Source organism: Rousettus aegyptiacus, unplaced genomic scaffold, assembly GCF_014176215.1.
Source record: "Rousettus aegyptiacus isolate mRouAeg1 unplaced genomic scaffold, mRouAeg1.p scaffold_m13_p_16, whole genome shotgun sequence".
Lineage (NCBI taxonomy): Eukaryota > Metazoa > Chordata > Mammalia > Chiroptera > Pteropodidae > Rousettus > Rousettus aegyptiacus.
The window spans coordinates 37,554,537-37,572,116 of record NW_023416291.1 but is presented as its reverse complement, the minus strand read 5'-3'; the positions used below and the strand labels follow the sequence as shown (position 1 = coordinate 37,572,116).

The 17,580-nt window shown below is 56.1% G+C and overlaps 1 protein-coding gene across 10 annotated transcripts in view; it reads right to left on the bottom strand.

The window, feature by feature from the left end:
- Positions 1 to 7: 7 nt before the first annotated feature.
- The window catches only part of RFX1 (regulatory factor X1), a 30,527-nt gene continuing 12,954 nt past the window's right edge, over positions 8 to 17,580 (bottom strand). For 4 of the 10 annotated variants that reach the window (XM_036233816.1, XM_036233817.1, XM_036233819.1 and 1 more), the window contains 20 exons: positions 16,069 to 16,178; positions 15,776 to 15,859; positions 15,016 to 15,123; positions 13,873 to 13,989; positions 12,730 to 12,825; positions 11,961 to 12,344; positions 11,110 to 11,204; positions 8,215 to 8,581; positions 6,086 to 6,267; positions 4,999 to 5,118; positions 4,790 to 4,905; positions 4,476 to 4,594; positions 4,283 to 4,392; positions 3,766 to 3,917; positions 3,583 to 3,680; positions 2,346 to 2,495; positions 2,046 to 2,254; positions 1,621 to 1,774; positions 1,496 to 1,541; positions 8 to 1,363 (listed from right to left, as the gene is read on the bottom strand). In XM_036233816.1, coding sequence (XP_036089709.1) covers positions 1,194 to 1,363; positions 1,496 to 1,541; positions 1,621 to 1,774; positions 2,046 to 2,254; positions 2,346 to 2,495; positions 3,583 to 3,680; positions 3,766 to 3,917; positions 4,283 to 4,392; positions 4,476 to 4,594; positions 4,790 to 4,905; positions 4,999 to 5,118; positions 6,086 to 6,267; positions 8,215 to 8,581; positions 11,110 to 11,204; positions 11,961 to 12,344; positions 12,730 to 12,825; positions 13,873 to 13,989; positions 15,016 to 15,123; positions 15,776 to 15,859; positions 16,069 to 16,178 — 2,987 coding nt within the window. In that variant the 3' untranslated portion in view covers positions 8 to 1,193. The remainder of the gene's footprint in view (positions 1,364 to 1,495; positions 1,542 to 1,620; positions 1,775 to 2,045; positions 2,255 to 2,345; positions 2,496 to 3,582; positions 3,681 to 3,765; positions 3,918 to 4,282; positions 4,393 to 4,475; positions 4,595 to 4,789; positions 4,906 to 4,998; positions 5,119 to 6,085; positions 6,268 to 8,214; positions 8,582 to 11,109; positions 11,205 to 11,960; positions 12,345 to 12,729; positions 12,826 to 13,872; positions 13,990 to 15,015; positions 15,124 to 15,775; positions 15,860 to 16,068; positions 16,179 to 17,580) is intronic. The other 6 variants (XM_036233813.1, XM_036233812.1, XM_036233815.1 and 3 more) reach the window with 6 other exon arrangements.

The following is a 17,580-nucleotide window of genomic DNA, read 5'->3' as shown; positions in this document are numbered from 1 at the left end:
AGCCAAATACCACAGCGGAATTTATTGTTTTAAGAAAGACTACAAAAAGGTAGAAAACAGCTCGGCACACTAGACTACCACACGCGGGGACACTTTCACCGCTGGGAGGGGAGGCCCGAGGACAAGAAGGGGAGTGGGCAGGCCACCCCAAAAGCCTACAGCACGCGGAACACACAAAATAGTGATTTTTATACAGTAGGTTAGGTTTTTTTTTCTTTTTGCCATAAACATCTATCTCACAGGTTGAAACACTGAGAAAACCAGAACAGATAAGGCCATGATGGTTGGAAAAAAACCCAACAAGTTACCAACTCCGCTCAGGCGGCACTCACCAATTGCAAAAGTCATGTGGGGGGCGGGGCAGGGTGTGTATGTGCGGCGCACGGCACAGGGCATGGAGAAGCACAGAGGTTCCATTACAAACCGGCGGGAAGGCCTGGGACAGGACTTGGGGGTCTTGGATCTGAGCCAGCAGAGCCCCAGCCTCTGCGGGTGTGGCCACCTCTGGGCCCACTGCCCGCAGCAGGCCCCTAGGAGCTCCGCCAGGCCCAACCCACTGCTCTTTGGAAGCTGGAGGCAGTGCCCCTTGCCACCCTCCCTTCTGAGCCAGGCCTGGCAGTGCCCCCGTGTAGGGCTGCGGGGCAAGGGAGGGCCTAGCTCTGAAGAAGATGCGACACCCACGGCTTTAATTGCACTTATACCAAGGAGGGGGTAGCAGTGGGGTTGCTGGGGGAGGGGGCTGTCTCTAGGTGATGCCCACCTGTGCCCACCCGGGGCTCAGGGCTGGGCCCAGGACAGGCTTGTGCAAAGCCAGCGAGCTGAATAAGTTAACAGTTCTGCAGGGAAGGGGGCCTGCCTGCCTGCCCCCTGAGGTGGTGGGAGGGCAGGGTGGGGGAAGGGAGAGGCTGCAGCCTTCCAGGCCAAGGGGCCAAGCTGGCTGCCCCAAGGGGCACCTGGGCACAGCGGCGGGTTCCTTAAGGCACGTCTTTTGTGTCAGAGTTTGCAGCTGCAGCTCCGCCCAGCCCTGTGATTGTGCCGGCCCCATTGGGGGCGGGGACCCCCTTTCCTTTCCTGTCTGGAAGGCTCCCATCCAGCCCTGGCCGAGGATGGAGGGCGGACAGTGAAGCCACAGAAGCTGTGAGGGGCCCTGGCGTGGAGGGGCGGCGGGGACGGGCGGACGGGTAAGAGGAGGCTTAGCTGGAGGGTAGCGCCTGCACGAAGAGGCTACGTGTGTCCGTCCGCGCCAGCTTGGCCGGAGGCTCCAGGGCCTCGGGGCCCAGAGCAGGTGACTCGCTGCCAGCCGCCAGCGAGATGTCCTGTGGCAGCTCATCCTCGCTTTCTTCCTCTTCTTCCTCCTCTTCGTCTGGGACACACGGACCAGGCCGGGTTCAGCGTGGGGTGCCTTGCCCCAGGCCCCTCCACCCCAGCCCTGTACTCCTATCTGCCGTCCCCCACCCCCGACTTGGGGCCCTGGGCAGGGACATGCCTTGCTTACCCTTGTCCGGGTCCAGGGGGTTCAGCGAGGTGGCCAGGTTGGCAAACTGGAAGGAGGGATGAGAAGGGGTGAGGGTCCCGCCAAGGGATGTCCTGCCCATACCCTTAGCGCCCCGCTGTGCGCACCTCGCCCATGACAGCGATGGGGGTCTCGCCCTTGGCCTGGGCCACACGGTGCTCGATCAAGTAGTACATGTACTCATCGTAGAGCAGCCGAATGAGGTGGAAGGAGCCAAAACTGGCGGCGCTACGCAGGGTCAGGTCCCGAATCACCATGGAGCTGGGGGCGGTAGCAGAGAAGGGGCTGTCAGGCCCGCCTGGCTCCTCGGCGCCACTAACCCCCCCCCCCCACCTCTGCCCCCAACCTGGCAAGCCCAGCTACCTCCACCCAGCCAGAAATGGCTTCACTGGGGTGTGCACCCGTGAGAGCTGAGGGCCCTCACCCCTCCCACAGCCAAAAGGACGTCCACCTTCATAAAAGGTCACCTGAGGCCCCAGAGGTGGGGCCAGGAAGCAGGACCTTCTCTGGATCCTGCCCCACCTGTGCGCACCTGTAAAAGGACCACTTTAGGAGGAAGAGCTTGGCAGCCTTGGGAAAGCCGGCGCTGCCCTGATAGGGCTTGAGCACCTGGCTCACAACACCGTCCAGCCAGGCCGCCCACTGCTCCAGTGAGTTCTGCTGCTGCAGCGTCACCTTGAAGTCCTGCTCCAGCCGCTGCACCACGCGGTCTTCGCAGCGGCACACCCACGAGGCCTGCTCCTGGGGCATAGTAGGAGGGAGCCCAAGGCTCAGCAGCTGCCCGGGGGCCGCCCTGCCCTACCTCTCACTCACCTGCCCAGCCCGCACTTACCTGCACGTTAGCGAAGTCCACGCGGTTGAGGTCACTCAGCATCTGGTTGATCTGCGCCGTGTTCTGCAGCACAGCACGCGCGGCCTGTGCCAAGTGGTTGAGCGACGTGTAGCGCCGCAACGTCTGAGCAAAGGCGCCAGCAGCTCCCACCTGTGGGACCCGGGTGCGGGGTGGAGTGGGGTGGGCATCGATTGTGGCTTCTGCAAAACCCACACCCACAGTCCCCTGCCCCAACCACTGCAACCTCTCTAAGCCCATTTCTCCTAAAAAAGAGAGGAAGTTATGCCTCCTTGCTTTGCTTTTGTTGGGAGAGCAAGGAGTTGGGATTTTTAAACTTTGGGTATTCACCCACCCAAAGTGTGGGTCGAAAAATAAAAAATTAATGCTTTATGTCTGACCAGCAATTCTATTTTTTTTAATGACAGGACACAGAATCTCAGAGGGCACTGCCTAGAAAGAGCATTGCTTTAATAAAATTTCATTCCATTTTGTTTAGATTATTATTCTCATGAATGTCAGCTCCACGAGGGTGGGAATTTTGTCCATCTTGGTCACTGCTGTGCTGCCAGTACTGAAAACCACGCTGGGCACACAGTAGAGCTTAATGCATGCTGAAAAATGAATACGTGAGTCCTGTCAGTTCTGAAGGGCTTACCCCTGGCTTCTCTCTCCCCAGGCCCCAAGCCCTGCACTGTGTCCAGCACACCCAGGGGTGATTCTTTAGACATCTGGTTCTGTTTAGCTGTCATGTTAGCTTTTTAAGGACTAAAAGAAAAACTTTTTGGGGGGGGGGGGGGGAGAGGCAAGAGCAAGCACACCCCACCTAATTCCTCACTTCTAAGTAGTTAGTGAATGTGCAGCATTGATGGAGAGGGATATTGTTGTTTCCCTGTAAGTGTTGCTCTTTTTTTTTTTTGAGATCTATTTCCAAACACCTAAAGCACTTGAGGCTGTCTAAAGAGAACTACTTCAAGTTTGCAGGTGGGTTTTTATTTTTTTAAGACGCTCCATTGTGTCCAAAAAATCTACAAAGAGATTGTGTTCCAGAAGTGGGTAAGTGAGGAAGCTGGTTTATAAAGACAATGTCCAAAGATCATTCCCAAGGGACAGGCATGGGGACGTACCTTACTGCTTCTACCAGGCAGAGGTACCAAGACCCCCACAGGCGTCAGCCCCCACACCTTGGCCCCAAAGCCCAGAGGGAGGGGCCGGGCTGACCCCAGGCTGGCCCCCTTACCTTCACCCGCAGCATCTCCTCAGGTATGTTCACCATGGCATGGGTGAGCCAACTCTCCAGGCTCTTGGCAAAGTTCCGGATCGCTTGGGTCAAGGCACCTGTGGGTGGCAGTGGGGGCTGATCAGGACTTGGGGGTGGGCGGTTGAGGGAATGGGGTTGCGGGGGTGGCAGCAGTGTACTCACTGGGGATGGGCCGCAGCACGTCGGGGATAAGGATCTCCACCAGGCCCTGGTATAGCACGTTGTCACAGTGCTTGGTCCACTGCAGCACAGGCTCAAACTTGGACAGCAGCACCAGGCTGGCCTTGGGCAGCCGTTTCTCAGCCTCGTCGTGCCTGTGGGCAGCCCCCTGCCAGTGGTCAGGCAGATGCTCCCTGCCTCCCACCAACCCTTGAAATCAGACCCTAGTGCCCCTAGGGTCAGATGGGTTTTTATACTCTCTGCATGCTGGGACACAGGCACCCACCTACCCACACACTGCAGGGAGGAAATAAGTCAGTGGGACATACTGTCCCATTCACTCAACATCAGGCTGATACACTTGCATACTCTGGAGTGGCCATGTGTACCCCACCAACTACAGGGCCCAGGCAGGTGCCACCACTCCTGCATGACACTCGAGGTCTGGGCTACTCCAGCCCTGGGTGCTGACTCACACGATGTCACCCCCTTCCTTCCTTCCCTCCCATGAAGGACTCACACGTCCAGCGGCGGTGCATCACTGGGCTGGCTGAGATTGTACCTCCAGAAAGTTTTCCATAGCGTCTCCACCAGGGTGAACTGCAGGTTCACCATGACATCAACAATGGCCTAGTGGGGAGGCCAGATGCTCAGGGGGGCCAGGGGGCAGCATGGCCCTCCCTCACCCCTGCCCGTCAATCAGGCTGCCCTACCTCACAGTGTTCCCGGTATAGGACCTGGAAGGCCTTGATGTCCCCAGGCTCGACGCCCTCGGGCAGCACTTTGCCCTGGAGGTCAAGCTCTGAGAAGTCAGGGAGGCTCCTCGAAGCATCTGGAGGCAGGAGGGGACACCATGAGGCCCTTTGTCCCCACCTGCCTATCCTAGGATCTTACTAAGTTGTTACCACTTTCCTAACAAGCAAGGGTCCCCCATGTGCAGTGGCAGATAAGGTCAGAGAGGGCAAGTAAACCATCTGGGACCACAGACTCTGCCCAGGGCCCCGGCCGTAGGCCAGGGGGCTCTCACCCAGGAACTGCTGGTACTGCTGGACCTGGGCGCTGATGTCTGACAGCCCGGTGGCCTGCTGCGGCCCCACGGCCACACCGTTGGTCATGCCCTCCATCTTCTGGATGGGCTTGAGCCTGGGGACAAAGAGGTGGGTGGGGCAATTGGGTGGGGGTCGGCCAGCACGCCCTTCCCCACCTGCCAGCACAGGGTCTAGCCCACCCCCTTACCTCTGCTTCTGTGAGAAGGGCTGGCCCCGCATGGCCATGTGCTGCTGGTCCTCCATCAGCCGCAGCAGGGGTGAACTGGCCTTGATGCGTAAGCCGTAGTAGTGGTACTTGGAATTGCCCCTGGGAGGGAGGCAGAGGGTGAGGGCTGGGCTGGGAGGGCACCGGTCACCTACTGGGAGCTTCATATCACACCCACCTCCTCGCTCCTTGGGGGCCAAACAGAGCCCACTAGGAGAAGACTCACATTTTTAAGAGGCAGAGGTGCTGTGCTAGGGAAGTATAGGGGCTACGGGTGTCAGTAGAGGCCCCCATGCACCAACCAAACTTTGGAAAGACAGGGCCAGCATCTATGCTGCATGCCTTCCCCGTGCCAGGGTCAAACCCCAATCCTGGCATGCGGCAGACATGCAGCAAGATTCGTTGATTGCTAGTCAGTCATAAGAACATGCCAGGTGCTGTTCGGAGCTCTGAGCACATATCAATCCACATGCTCCTCATCCCTACACTATGAAGGGTGCTCCAGCATCCTTAATGAATAGATGAGGAAATGGAAGCACAGAGAGAGGAGGGACTTTGCACAAGGTTATGAGGCAATGCCTAGTTGGGGACACCTCAGGAAGGTGTGAGGGTAACAAAAGAGAGGCAGGGAAGAGTGGGTTCGTGGAATGGCTCCCTGTTCCTTCCTGCATGAATTCACTGACTCAAAGACCCTAATAAAGCGCTGATTGCATGCAGCCCCTTTCAGCATCAGAATATAGGCCAGAAATAAGGGAAGTAACATAAAAGACATGTTGGATGATGAGATGTGCTAAGGAGAAAAAGCCAGCAGGGAAGGGGACAGGGTGGAGAATGTCAGGAAGGTGGGGGAAGGCTGCAGTTTTCATTAAGGGGGCCAGGGGACATCTGAATAAGGAAATGGGAAAAAACATGCAAGGCTGCCAGCAGAGCCAGTGCCCTGGGGTGGGAAGTTGTGAAGAGGCCAGTGGGGTTGGAGGTGAGAGAGCAGGGGCATGAGTGGGGTAGCTGAGGCCTTGGCTAATTTGGGGTAGGGTGGGCCTGTGGCTATTGGGGAGAGGGGTAGCCCCACCTGGTGCCCAGCCGGCGGGTGCGCAAGCCCATGAAGACCGAGCGGATGAGCTTGCCAAAGGAGGCAGCATTGACGGGCTCCAGCTTCTGCTCCTGGCAGTGCAGCAGGTAGTGGCAGTATAGGGTACTCCGTGGCAGGCTCACGCCTTCGGCTGTCTCATAGTTGTCTAGGAGCCACTGGACCTGTGACCAGAGTGAGGATGAAAAAGTGCTAAGAATCACTTCAGTTTCTTGAGTACAGAAGTCCCCCACTTATCAGCAGTTTAGGTTTCACTTTCTGCGGTCTAAGAATCCAAGGATCCAGGATTACCTAAAACAGATAGTTCTCCTTCTGACTATGGTCAAAAGGTCACTGGTAGCCCAACTCTACGTCACAATGTGTATATCACTCACCTCACTAAATCTCATCACGTAGGCACTGTATCAATCTCTTATCACAGGTGAATAGAGTACAATAAGATATTTTGAAAGACCACATTCACAAAACTTTTATTAAGTATGTTGTTATAATTGTTCTCTTTTTTTATGTTTTGTTGTTAATCTTTTACTGTGCCTAATTTATAAATTAAACTTTATCATAGGTATGTATGTATAGGAAAAAAACATAATACATATAGGGTTTGTTACAATCCGTAGTTTCAGGTCTCCACTGGAGGTCTTGAAACATTCCCCACAGATTAGGGGGGACTGCTGTACTCATTTCTAAGTGCTCTACTTATTTGCAGTTGTGATCCTAATCACCACACAATGGTCTGTGGGAACTAAATCCCACACAATGGTCTGTGGAACTCTCTAGAATGGCACTGTCCAATATAGTTGCTGCCAGCCACGTACAGCTATTTAAATATGATTTTAAATTAATTTATGCTGAGTAGAAAAAGCTAATGTCAAAAAGTCACAGAGAATATGATTCCATTTATAGAACATTCTCGAAATGACAACATTATAGAAATGGGAAACAGATTCGTGGTTGCAGGGGATCAGGGATGTTGGCAGAGAGGGAGGAATGACTATGAAGAGTTAGCAGGAAGAAGATCTTTGTGCTGCTGGAATAGTTTCTGCATCTTGGGTGTGGTGGTGGTTTCCCAAATCTACACACACACAAGCAGACACCCACACTATACTGATGCTAGTGGTCTGCTTGGATACTATACTACAGTTATGTCAAATGCAATTAGCAGGGGAACCTGGGGAAAGGGCCCATGGGGATCTCGCTCTATGATTTTTGCAGCTTCCTGTACATCTACAATTATATCAAAATAGTTTTAAAAATGTAACTCAACTCAGCTCCTCGGTGAACCCCACCACATTTCAAGTGCTTAATAGCCACATGTGGCCAGAGGCCTCTATATAGAGCATCACAAAGAGAACACTTCTATCACCTGAGATAGCACTATTGTAACACTAAATAGACAGCCCTATTTCTATCAGACAGCACCATTCCAACACAGTATGTTTGCAAACTGCGGGTGAGGACCCATGAGGGGTTGGTGAAAATCAGTTAGGTGGGTCACACCAGCATTAAAAAAAAAATAGGCTGCATGGGTTCATATGAAAGGTCTATCTTGGTTATGTGGTCCACAATGGGTCAGCATGTGGGAGGGCGATAATTAAATTGTGGGGAAGCCACCGCTCCAGACCTCAAGCTCTGAAAGGACAGGGACTATACCAGAACTACCAGGTCCCAACCCACCCATGGTCACAGAGCTGGTGAGGGGCCCAGCTGGGATTGGGATCCAGGGCTGCCTGAGTGACTGCTCACAGACACCTCTGGGCAGAGACAGGTTATCTCACTGCCTCCAGATGAAAGAGTACCTTGCTCGGGGCAGCTCCCCTCATGGTTGTGCCTGCCTCCCCACCCCCGCCTCCACCGCTATCTATCTGCTATCATCAGTTATAATCAGAGTAGATGACATTTCCTGCGGTACCGCTCTAAGAGCTAAGGTTCAGGAGGGTAAATAACTTGTCTGAGGTCACACAGTGAGGATTTGATCCCAGGCCATCCTCATCTGAGCACTCTGGCACCAGGCCACCTAGGCCCCTGCTAATGGTGGCCTGCAGCCACCACTCACCACCTCTGCCCAGGGCCCCCCACCGCCTGTCTCCTCGGGGGCCAAGGCTGGTACTTACAGTGGCTGGTGAGGCACGGGTGGTGTGGGAATAGGACTGGCTGGCACTGCCCAGCATGTAGCCACCTTGGATCACATAGGTGCCTGCTCCGCTGCCGCTGCCGCTGCCACCACCACCACCACCGCCGCCGCCGCCACCACCACCACTGCCGCCGCTGCTGCTGTTGCTGGCTCCACCCCCGCTGCTGGTGGGGCTGGCAACGACCTGGCTGCCAGACACGTACATGGGCACAGAGCCGCTGCTGGCCACAGCCTGGGAGGTGGCCGGTGTGTTGACCTGGGCAGCTGTGCCTGCAGCCTCATAGTAGCTGGTGCCCGCTGTCTGTGTGTATAGCGGCGTCTCAGGGTAGGGGTAGGTACTGGAGCGGCTGAGAAAGAAACAGAGAGAGGGAGTCAGGGGCAAAAGCTGGGTAACAGGGGGCATGACCAAGGGGGCTAATGCAGCGAATACTCCCAGGGCAGGAGCAGGAAGCCACAGCCGTGTGTCGGATCAGGTACTACCCCACGTACTTGATGGGCAATTTTCCATTGAATCCTCAAAGCAGCCCACTGACATGGGAGTCCCCACCTCCCATGTGGGGAAGCCAAGGCAGAAAGACTTAGTGACTTCAAACAGGTCACACATTTCACTCAATTAAAAAACACATTACTCTCCCCTAAGAGCTCTCCAGTTAGCCCAGGACCTGCCTCAGGTGACACAGCCTAGAGGCTGCTAATTGCAGCATGAGAGTAAAAATGACCAGGTGTCCAACTTTAGGAGGCTGTTAAGTAAAAGGTGATAGACTTCTCCAGAGTGAGAGAAGGAAGGAGGAGAAAGAAGGTCCCATGGTCCTGCCAAAGAACAAGCTCCAGAACATTCCATTAGGTGAACACAAGAAGAGGGAAGGGTGTGGATGGTACCTTGGGAAAAGAGGGGAGACTAAGCCAAACTCCATATCTAACATCTGTCTGCCATCTGCAGGGGTGCAGAGGGGGTGAGTGGGGGCACCTCTCTTGCTCCCTCACTAAACATCATTGGACATAGTTTTGATTTTTTGAAACCTCTCAATGTATTAGTGATTTAAAATAACATTAAATTTTATGAATCCAGAAAAGTAGCAAAGCCGGTCCAGGTCAGACTGGCTCAGAAGATGCTGCTGAAGTCAACTCCTGAAGGAAGCTGGGGAGGGAGCCTTGCAGGCTTCTAGAGACAGCAAGGAGAGGGAGTTGGTGAGGGCAAAGTGATGAGAAGTGTAGTCACAAGGTGAGTGGGCCTGCCCATCAGACACCTAGATACAGATCTTGATCACTCTGCTCCAGTCTACATCTACTACATGAGTGACACCGAGAGCCCATGACCTGAGCTGGCACCAGGAAGTGTCCACCCCCTTCAGTAGCAGGAACCACAGCCAGCCTACCCTAGTACCGCATACAAAACACCTGCTCCAAAAAATGTTGCTCCAGCAGCTATTTGCTGAAAGACTGAATGAGTGTGTGTGTGTGTGTGTGTCCGGACGTAGCCTAGATGGAGGTGAACGGGCTGTGGCTTTGGCAGGGGTGAAGATCAAGACTGGCCAAGGGCTAGGAACCTAATAATAATCCACTGCAAGGGAGAGACAGAAGATACAGTACCCCGAGAAGCTGACACAGCAGAAGAACCTGATGGTAATGAGGGACCACATGGGATCACACATACGATAAGCAGGAAGAGAAGAATTCAAACAGAAGCAAGGGACAGATGCTACCAGGAGAGGCAGAAGGAGCCACCCTGGGACCTCAAGGCCCAGGCTCATGGTGCAGCTCTGATTCTAATTTCACAGGGGTCTTTGGGGGCTGGTCTCCTTTCTGAAATGCCCTCTGTGGTTCCTGCCAGCTCTGGTTACATGCATGGCTAAGAGACTGGCAGCACTGAAAATATATCAACAGAACTGTTAGACAGCTGGACACCATGGACCATGACAGGTACCAGGGCCATGTTCCCCAGGGTAGCCACAGCATCATGACCCAGAGACTGAGTTGAGCAGGGTCCATGAGCTAGTCCACCCCCAGCATCATGCCCACAGGGACAGGTGGTATGGATGTAAGAAAAAAAATCAGACAAATGTAAAGAAAATGAAATGAAACTTTTAAACACCAAAACAACAATAGCTATAGTCCTAGAATTACTACTACAGGGGATGGAAGAAGGAAGGTGGCGTATGGAATATCCCAGGCAAGAAGGTGCCAGAGCTGGGCTGGGGCAGACCTGGGGCATGGCATCTGCCAAATGAGGCATGTGTTAATGCTGTGCCATGCACGGTACCAGGGAGTGAAAGTCACCTACATGTCAGCTGGGTGGGGTCTAGCTACATCATTCATGCTACATCTGCACAGTTGAGTATTACACAGCAGTGAAACTGGGACCCACATGAACAAATAAGGGACAAGTTCTGAGATACACAATTGGTGGAAGATATAGGGGACAGAATATGCTGCCCTTATTTCTGAACAAAGAAAGGAGAAAGTTTCTATTCCCATAATATCTCTGGGAAGAAACAAAGAAACTGGTCACAGTATCACTTATGTGGCAGGGTCGGATGTCAGAAGTAAAGGCAATTTCTCTTTTACTATGTAACAAGATAAGAATTAGAAATTCTTATCTTGTAAACCTTTTTATTTACTTTTTTTTTTTTTTTTTTTTTGCCAAAAACCAGGCCCATCTGACTCCAAAGCCCTGGGCTATGATAGGATCTCTTTCCCAACCTACAAGGGCCCTCTGCTTCACCTTTGTCAGGCAGCTGCTAGCTTGGGGAGCACCCACCATCTGTTACCTGAGGCCTTGCAGGCTGGCTGATCCACCAAGGGCTAGTCCTGGGGTATCCCAAGCAGACCCGTGATCCTCCTCCCATCCATTCCCCCAGCCTTTCCCCCCACTCACATGGCACTGGCCGTGTAGCTGGCATCCCCGCCCTCCACATACTGCACTTGGCTGGAGTACACGTGTGGGACAGGCACTTGCTGGAGCTGCTGCACCTGGCGCAGGAGGAAGGCCGTGCAGAGTCAGAGGTGGGCTTGATCCTCTGCCTCTAAAGGGCTGGTGGATACCTAGCCTCGCCAGGACACCGGCTCCAGGCTGGAAGGCTGCACTTCTGGGTCTCTGAACACACCATGAACAAGGCCAGGGGTCAGAGGCCCAGGGTCTGCGGCCTCAGCCAGGGCTGGGAATCACACAGAGGTGTGTCAGAAGCCAGAACTCTCTGCTTAGGCTGGGGACAGCAACGGTGGGGCCTGAGGTGAGGCAGTCAGGGGGACCCCTGACAGGGTCCTATTGTGGGGGTGTGAAAGGCGGACCCCAGGGGCAGAACCAAGCACTGAGACAAGGATATATATTACCAAAGCCGGAGCCTGCAACTACAGACAGGGCCTCAGGGGTGGAGACTGCATCAGGGATGAACCCTATATGCAGGGGCAGGTCTGGAATCCATGCACAAGACTTAGGGGCAGAGCCAGGGGCCGGGGATGGGGCCCTTGTTTGTGGGACAGAACCTGGAACTACCCACAGGGCATTAGGGGCGGGGCCTGCGTTCCCGACCTCAACCCGTCCTCCCCCCTCTGGAGGGGTGAAGCCTGGGACCTGTAACCCGCTTGGGGGGTGGGGTCAGATGCAGGTCCCCAGACTAGCCAGGCGGAGGTAGGGTCTCTAGGGCCAGTGGGGCCGGGCGCAGGCCGGGGCCAGCGGATCCCGCCCCCGCCCGCCTCTTGCCCCCCGCCCGTGCATCCGCCACCTACTTTGAGGGCCGTAGCGGCCGTGCCGAACACTAGCACCTGGGGGACTCTCTGGATCCTGACCCTCTGGTCGGGGCTGGCTCGGGCCGGGAGCCCGGGCAGTGGCTCGAGGACCACTTTCTGCTGCGGCAGGAGCAGGTGCGGGGGCAGCACGCCCACCAACTCCACCCACTGCTCGGCGCCGGGTTGGTAATGAGGCGGCGGCGGCTGGGGGCTGCCTAGCTGCGGGGCCTCGCCGCTGCACGCAGGCGGGAGCGGTTGCAGCTCCGGGGACAGCACGCCTGGCCCGGGCCCAGGCGTGGGCGGCCGGGGCGGCGGCTCCGGTGGTGGCGTGGGCCAGGGCTCTCGCTGCTCTGCCTTCCTAGCGGGAAACTGACTGCCTGAGCTCTGGAGGACAAACAGAGACACTGGGGGGTCACCAAGGGCGGCCGTGGGCGGGGCTCCAGGCCTCCACCGCCCACCAGGCTGCTGAGCTCACAGCAACCTGACTAGAAAATCCCCGCCCCCATGTCTCAGAGAGAGGAAACTCCAAATCTCTCTTAGCAAAACCTGGGCCCTGAACTGCCAGGTGCCCGGGTAAGGGAGGTTCCAGGACAGGGTCAGAAGTCCACAGCCAAAGGTGGAGCCCAGTGCCGGGCTGGAACCTTGAGGACCCCTTGGGTGACTCCAATCCCTTCTTGCAGCCTGAGGGGCCTGCATCCCTCCCCAGCCCTCCCCTCCCAAGCCCAGCCTAACCCCAGTTTGCCCAGAATTAGGTGAGGGAGACACGCACCTCTTGAGCCACGTGGACTGGCTGAAGCCCCTGCACTGTGAGCTGCTGCACAGGGCTAGCTTTGGGTGCCTGAGGAGTGGCCTGGACCACGGATCTCTGGGAAGGGAAAAGGGAGTCAGACCATGGTAATCATGGCGATGATGACTGCAAACATGTCCCTTACTAACCTGCCCTTGTCCACATGCACTCATGTAAGCCCGGAAGTAGCCTGGTAAGAAAAAGGCCACCTTTTCCAGCATTTCGCTGCTGGCCCTGTACCAAGTGCCTTTCATGTTCAATACCACATTGGTTCTGGCCACCCAGTTATAGGTGTGGACCCCTGCTCAGCAAGTCAAGGCTGAAGGGAAGTATAGATGAGAGTTGAACTGGGGACTGAGTCCCTGCAGGCTTATCCTGCAACAGCACATCTGTCATTCCAATTGTCCTCACTTTCATGCTATGGTGCAGATATGGTTATCACCCTCAGGGAACAGTGAGGGACAGAGGCTGGTGGGGCACTGCTGAGTGGTGAGGAACCAACTTGAACCCAGATCTCAAGGTTAAGAGGGACTGTGGTGCCAGGTAGGGGAATATCTATGAATCCTTTGGGGTGCAGTATCTGCTTTCCCCAAAAAAGAGGATCTGTGGCTTTCATCTGGTTCTCTGAGGGGTTGGGAACCCCCAACTTCAGTACTTCAGTGGTAACCACTAAATAGCAGAAAACTCTTGCCTCTTAACGTGCTCTGGCTGCCATGGCTGGCAGCTGAGTACTGCCTCCTCCAAATGGCCTCTCCCTGAGCCCCTTAGGGATAAGCTGGGCTTGGCCTTGGGGCTTCCTCCAGGCAATGGGCCTGAAGAGGGCAAGGTTGTTTCTCAAAGCTGTTTCCAGCACCTGCTCAGTGTTAGGTACCTCCCACAGGACCACATTTCATCCTCAAAGGGGCTTCAGCTACTCTGCACCCAAGCCCCATGGCAGAAGCCATTATTTAGATGAGGGTGCTGGGTCTGAAGAGGGGCTGAAGGGCTTGGCAAAGGTTGCAAGACCCCCCAACTGCCCGCTCTCACAGGCCTTCCCATCACAGCTCCCATGGGCATCCCTAGGAGGCTGTAGAGGCCTCCTGGCAGGACCCTTCACCCCAGCTCCCACCCGCCTTGGCCTGGCACCTCTTGGGTGACGGGGACACTCTGCTGAACACCATGGACCTGCAGCTGCTGTGGCACTGTGCCTGTGGGGGCCCCAGCCGTCTTGCTGGAGGAGTTGTTGGCCTGCCCTGGCGACTGCTAAAAGGAAAGAAGACAGAGTGTTGTCTGGGGTACCCGGGCCGACAAAACCCTTTCCAGGAGGGCTGTCCCCAAGAGCTGGTGGAAAAGGCGGTAGCCAATGGGGGCATGTGCCAACCACCTAACTGGCTGCATCCTGTGCACTCACATGCCCAGTCATGGCCGCAAGCCCCAGTCACTTGGGCAAGGCTGAATGTTCGGCCTAGAGATGTTGGTCCAGGGACCTATCTTCCCCAGTGAGGATGGCCAGACTTATCCAGCATTAATTCGGGGGTTACTTCCTGTCTCTATAACTGGAGAGGCTGTAGCCCTGAGGTAAGGAAGGGTAGGCAGGTGAAGGTTCCCTAATTTCCAGATGTGCCGAGGCATAGGTGGCAGCGGGCATGCCCAGGGACACATAGCTATGAGTGGTGGCACTGGGCATTGCCCCAGATAGGCTGGTTACAGGGCCCCTGTGAGCTCTGGGCCATGCAGGTATCATTAGCTGTTTTACAGAGAAAACTCTGGGCATTGAAAACTGAGGGCCTGCCCAGGTGCCTCAGGAGTAAATGGCTGAGCTGGGGGATGGGGGTGGGGGTCTGACCCTGAGCTCTGAATGCCAGCACCCATGCTCCCGGCCACCCATAGCCTGCTTGCCCCCAACAATCTCGATGATGTTTGGGAGTCCCTAGATTCCACCCTGTGGTCCAAGGAGGACCCTCTACCCACCCTGCAGAAAGAAGAAGGGTACACTTTGTCTTCTGGGATGCACTCCTGAGGGGGAGCTGCATGGCCCATCTCAACCCGGGGAGGGGGAACCACCTCCTCCTCCTGGAGACGGCAAGATCAGGAAATCAGGCAGCCAAGCCACCCTGCCTGGGATCAATGACAATGTCAGGGCTCAGAGTGGAGAGGGGTGGACTCTGAAGGAAGAAGTGGGCTTGGAGTTGGGGGTGGCACAAAGCCCCAAGTATTCTATTGGGAGGTACATAGACAAACAAACTGGGGAGAGGAACAAGGAGGGTGGCTGATAGGGCCACCACCTACCTCAGGGGGTGAGTGCACCTGCTGGGTGCTGTGCACGGTCAGGGAGACCTGGCTGCCCTTGCCACCTGGGGCTGTGCTCTGCACCACCAGCCGCTGTGTGGGGAGAGCCTGGAGCCGGGAGGAAGAAGGACCATAGTTCACTGATGACAGGCCGTACGGTGTTAACGAGCATTAACGAGCATCTGTGCCGAGCCAGGAGACATCCTAGTGTTGCATGCCTGTTAGCTGATGGAACTGCCCCAACAGCCCAAATGCAGCACCATGCCACAGAGGGTGACAGTGAAGCTCAGGACAGCCATGCGCTTGCCCGAGGTCTTGGGGCCCATAAGTGGCAGAGCCAGGGTTTGTGTCCAGAGAGCCTCACTCTTAAACCTGACAGGATTTCGTCCCGGTCTGTGCTGAGCCTGGCACCCCACCTGCAGCCTTCCAGGAGACAGAGCACTCATAGTCCCTGTGTTGGCTATGGGCTCTCGGCCCCTAACTGGCTTTAGGTTCTCTGCTTGGGGACACCAGGCTGGACCTGCACGCCACCTTCCTGACCGCCAATCTACAGTTCTCTCTGTTAGAGTGACTCTTGTGACTTCTTCCTCAATGGGCCCCAACTGTCTCACCCACTGGGGACGGCGGGGGTGTGGGGGGGTAGTCCTTGGATGGGGCCTGTGTCCTGGGTGCTGGTGAGGTAGGTCCCTGCAGGCTTTAGCAGGTTGGTTCTGCACCCTGGGGACACTGTGAGGGCCAAGGCCAGGTGTGGTAGCCTTACCTGCTGGGGCACAGAGATGTTGGTGAGCTGGAGGGGCGACACGTGGCCTGGCTTGGCCTGCACACTCGTCTGGACCAGCAGCCGCTGTGGGGTCAAGGAGGAAAGCCCTGAGCCATACTGACTTCCCCAAGAGGCCTAGCCCAGGTGAGTAGAGGGGTGGCAAAGTGAACATTTTGATAAGGACAGGTGAGCAGATGGCTCCAGCAGCAGGGAGGCCAGATAATCACAGCCACAGCCCCACTGCTCCCCTCACATGCCCTTCCCATCTGCCCCAGGGGAGGGGTGTATCCTACCTGCTGGGTGCCTTGCACCTGCTGAACCACCTGAGTGGGGACTCCAGTCTGGTTGGCTGTGGAGCCCGGACTGGCTTCTGACACAGTCTCGCTGGCCCGCATGGCACCTTCTGGGAGAAGGGGTCATGGGGTCAACCCTACCTCTGCCTCCACCCCACCCTGAGCCTAAGCCCATCAGGATGGGATGATGCAGTCTAAAGCCGAACTCTGATGGGGCCAGGCCTGCCCCCGCCCATTGGAGTGGGGTGGGGGCCAGTAAGACCCTTAAGATCCAGAAGCAGCCCCTACCCTACCCTCCTCCAAAGCCAGACCAGAAGGGGTGACTGGAGAGCCATGATGCAGCAGAGGCCCTGAAGGCTGGATCCCCTTTTCTCAACAGATAGAACTTGTGGACAGGCAGTGACTGGCCTCCACCCCAGGGTCCCAGCCACCCTGGAAGGACCAAAGCACTAAGGCCACCTTCCCTTAGATGATCCCTTGCTTCCCAGGAACCAAAGCTGGTCAGAGGAGTGGCCTCAGGCGGCCTCCCTGGCAGGTGGCCAAGTGGCTCCTCCCTCTCCACTGTACCAGCCTCTCTCTCCTCAGTGGGGTGGGAGCAGGTAGGTACTCACCTAGAAGAGTAGCCAAGAAGAGGCAATCATAGAACATGGTGCCCACCTTGCCTGCCCCCTGCCCTGCCTGGCATCCAGGGGAGCCTGCCTGGTGCTCCTCACTCCCAGCCCACCTCTTTGGGAACTGCAGGGTGTAACGGCAGCTTTACTCCAGCAACCTTGAAAAGCTAATCCCCCCCAGTGGATGCAGAGCTCCTGGATGCCCTCTTGGAATAAACACTCTCCTCCCGGCAGGTGTGGACCAAATGGGGCCTTCTTAGGCCTTCTCGGGGCTGGGCTACACTGAGGGGTCAGGAGGAAGGCTGGTACCCTGAGATGCTAACAGGTGGGCGAAGGTTGAGTTTCACGCACATCTCACTGAGTGATTAACAGGAACTGGGAGGCAGGGGTGTGGAGGGTGAGTGTCCCTCAGGGGCTGGCTAGGAGACCCTCGCTCCAGCTAAGATGCTGTTCATCCCACCCCCATGTGTGGCCTGGTTCTTCTAGCAGTTCCAGAGGCTGTGGTGGGGCTGGGAACACAAATGTGCCTGCCCTCTCTCCAGCATGCTTCCACAAGGAACCTGAATCCCAGCCCCAATTCCTGGGGCTCCTGGCAAGATTAGGGGGTGGTGGGCAAGGAGGGCTTAAATTAACTCTAGTGCTTCTGGTGCCCCAAGAGCTACACTGGGGTCTTCCTGGGCAGCTGGAGATGGACAGAACTTTTGTTACTTCCAATTTCAGATATGGCAACAGAGACAGGGAGAAAGGAAGTGACTTGCCCAAGTGAACCTCACACCACTCATGGCACCCAGAGTTGCAGGTCATGACCAGTCTAAGGCCCCAAGGGTAGTGGTGTGCAGACTCAGGCATGTGGATACAGGGGCCTATGGGGACACTACAAGGGCCAGAGCATCCCAGGGCG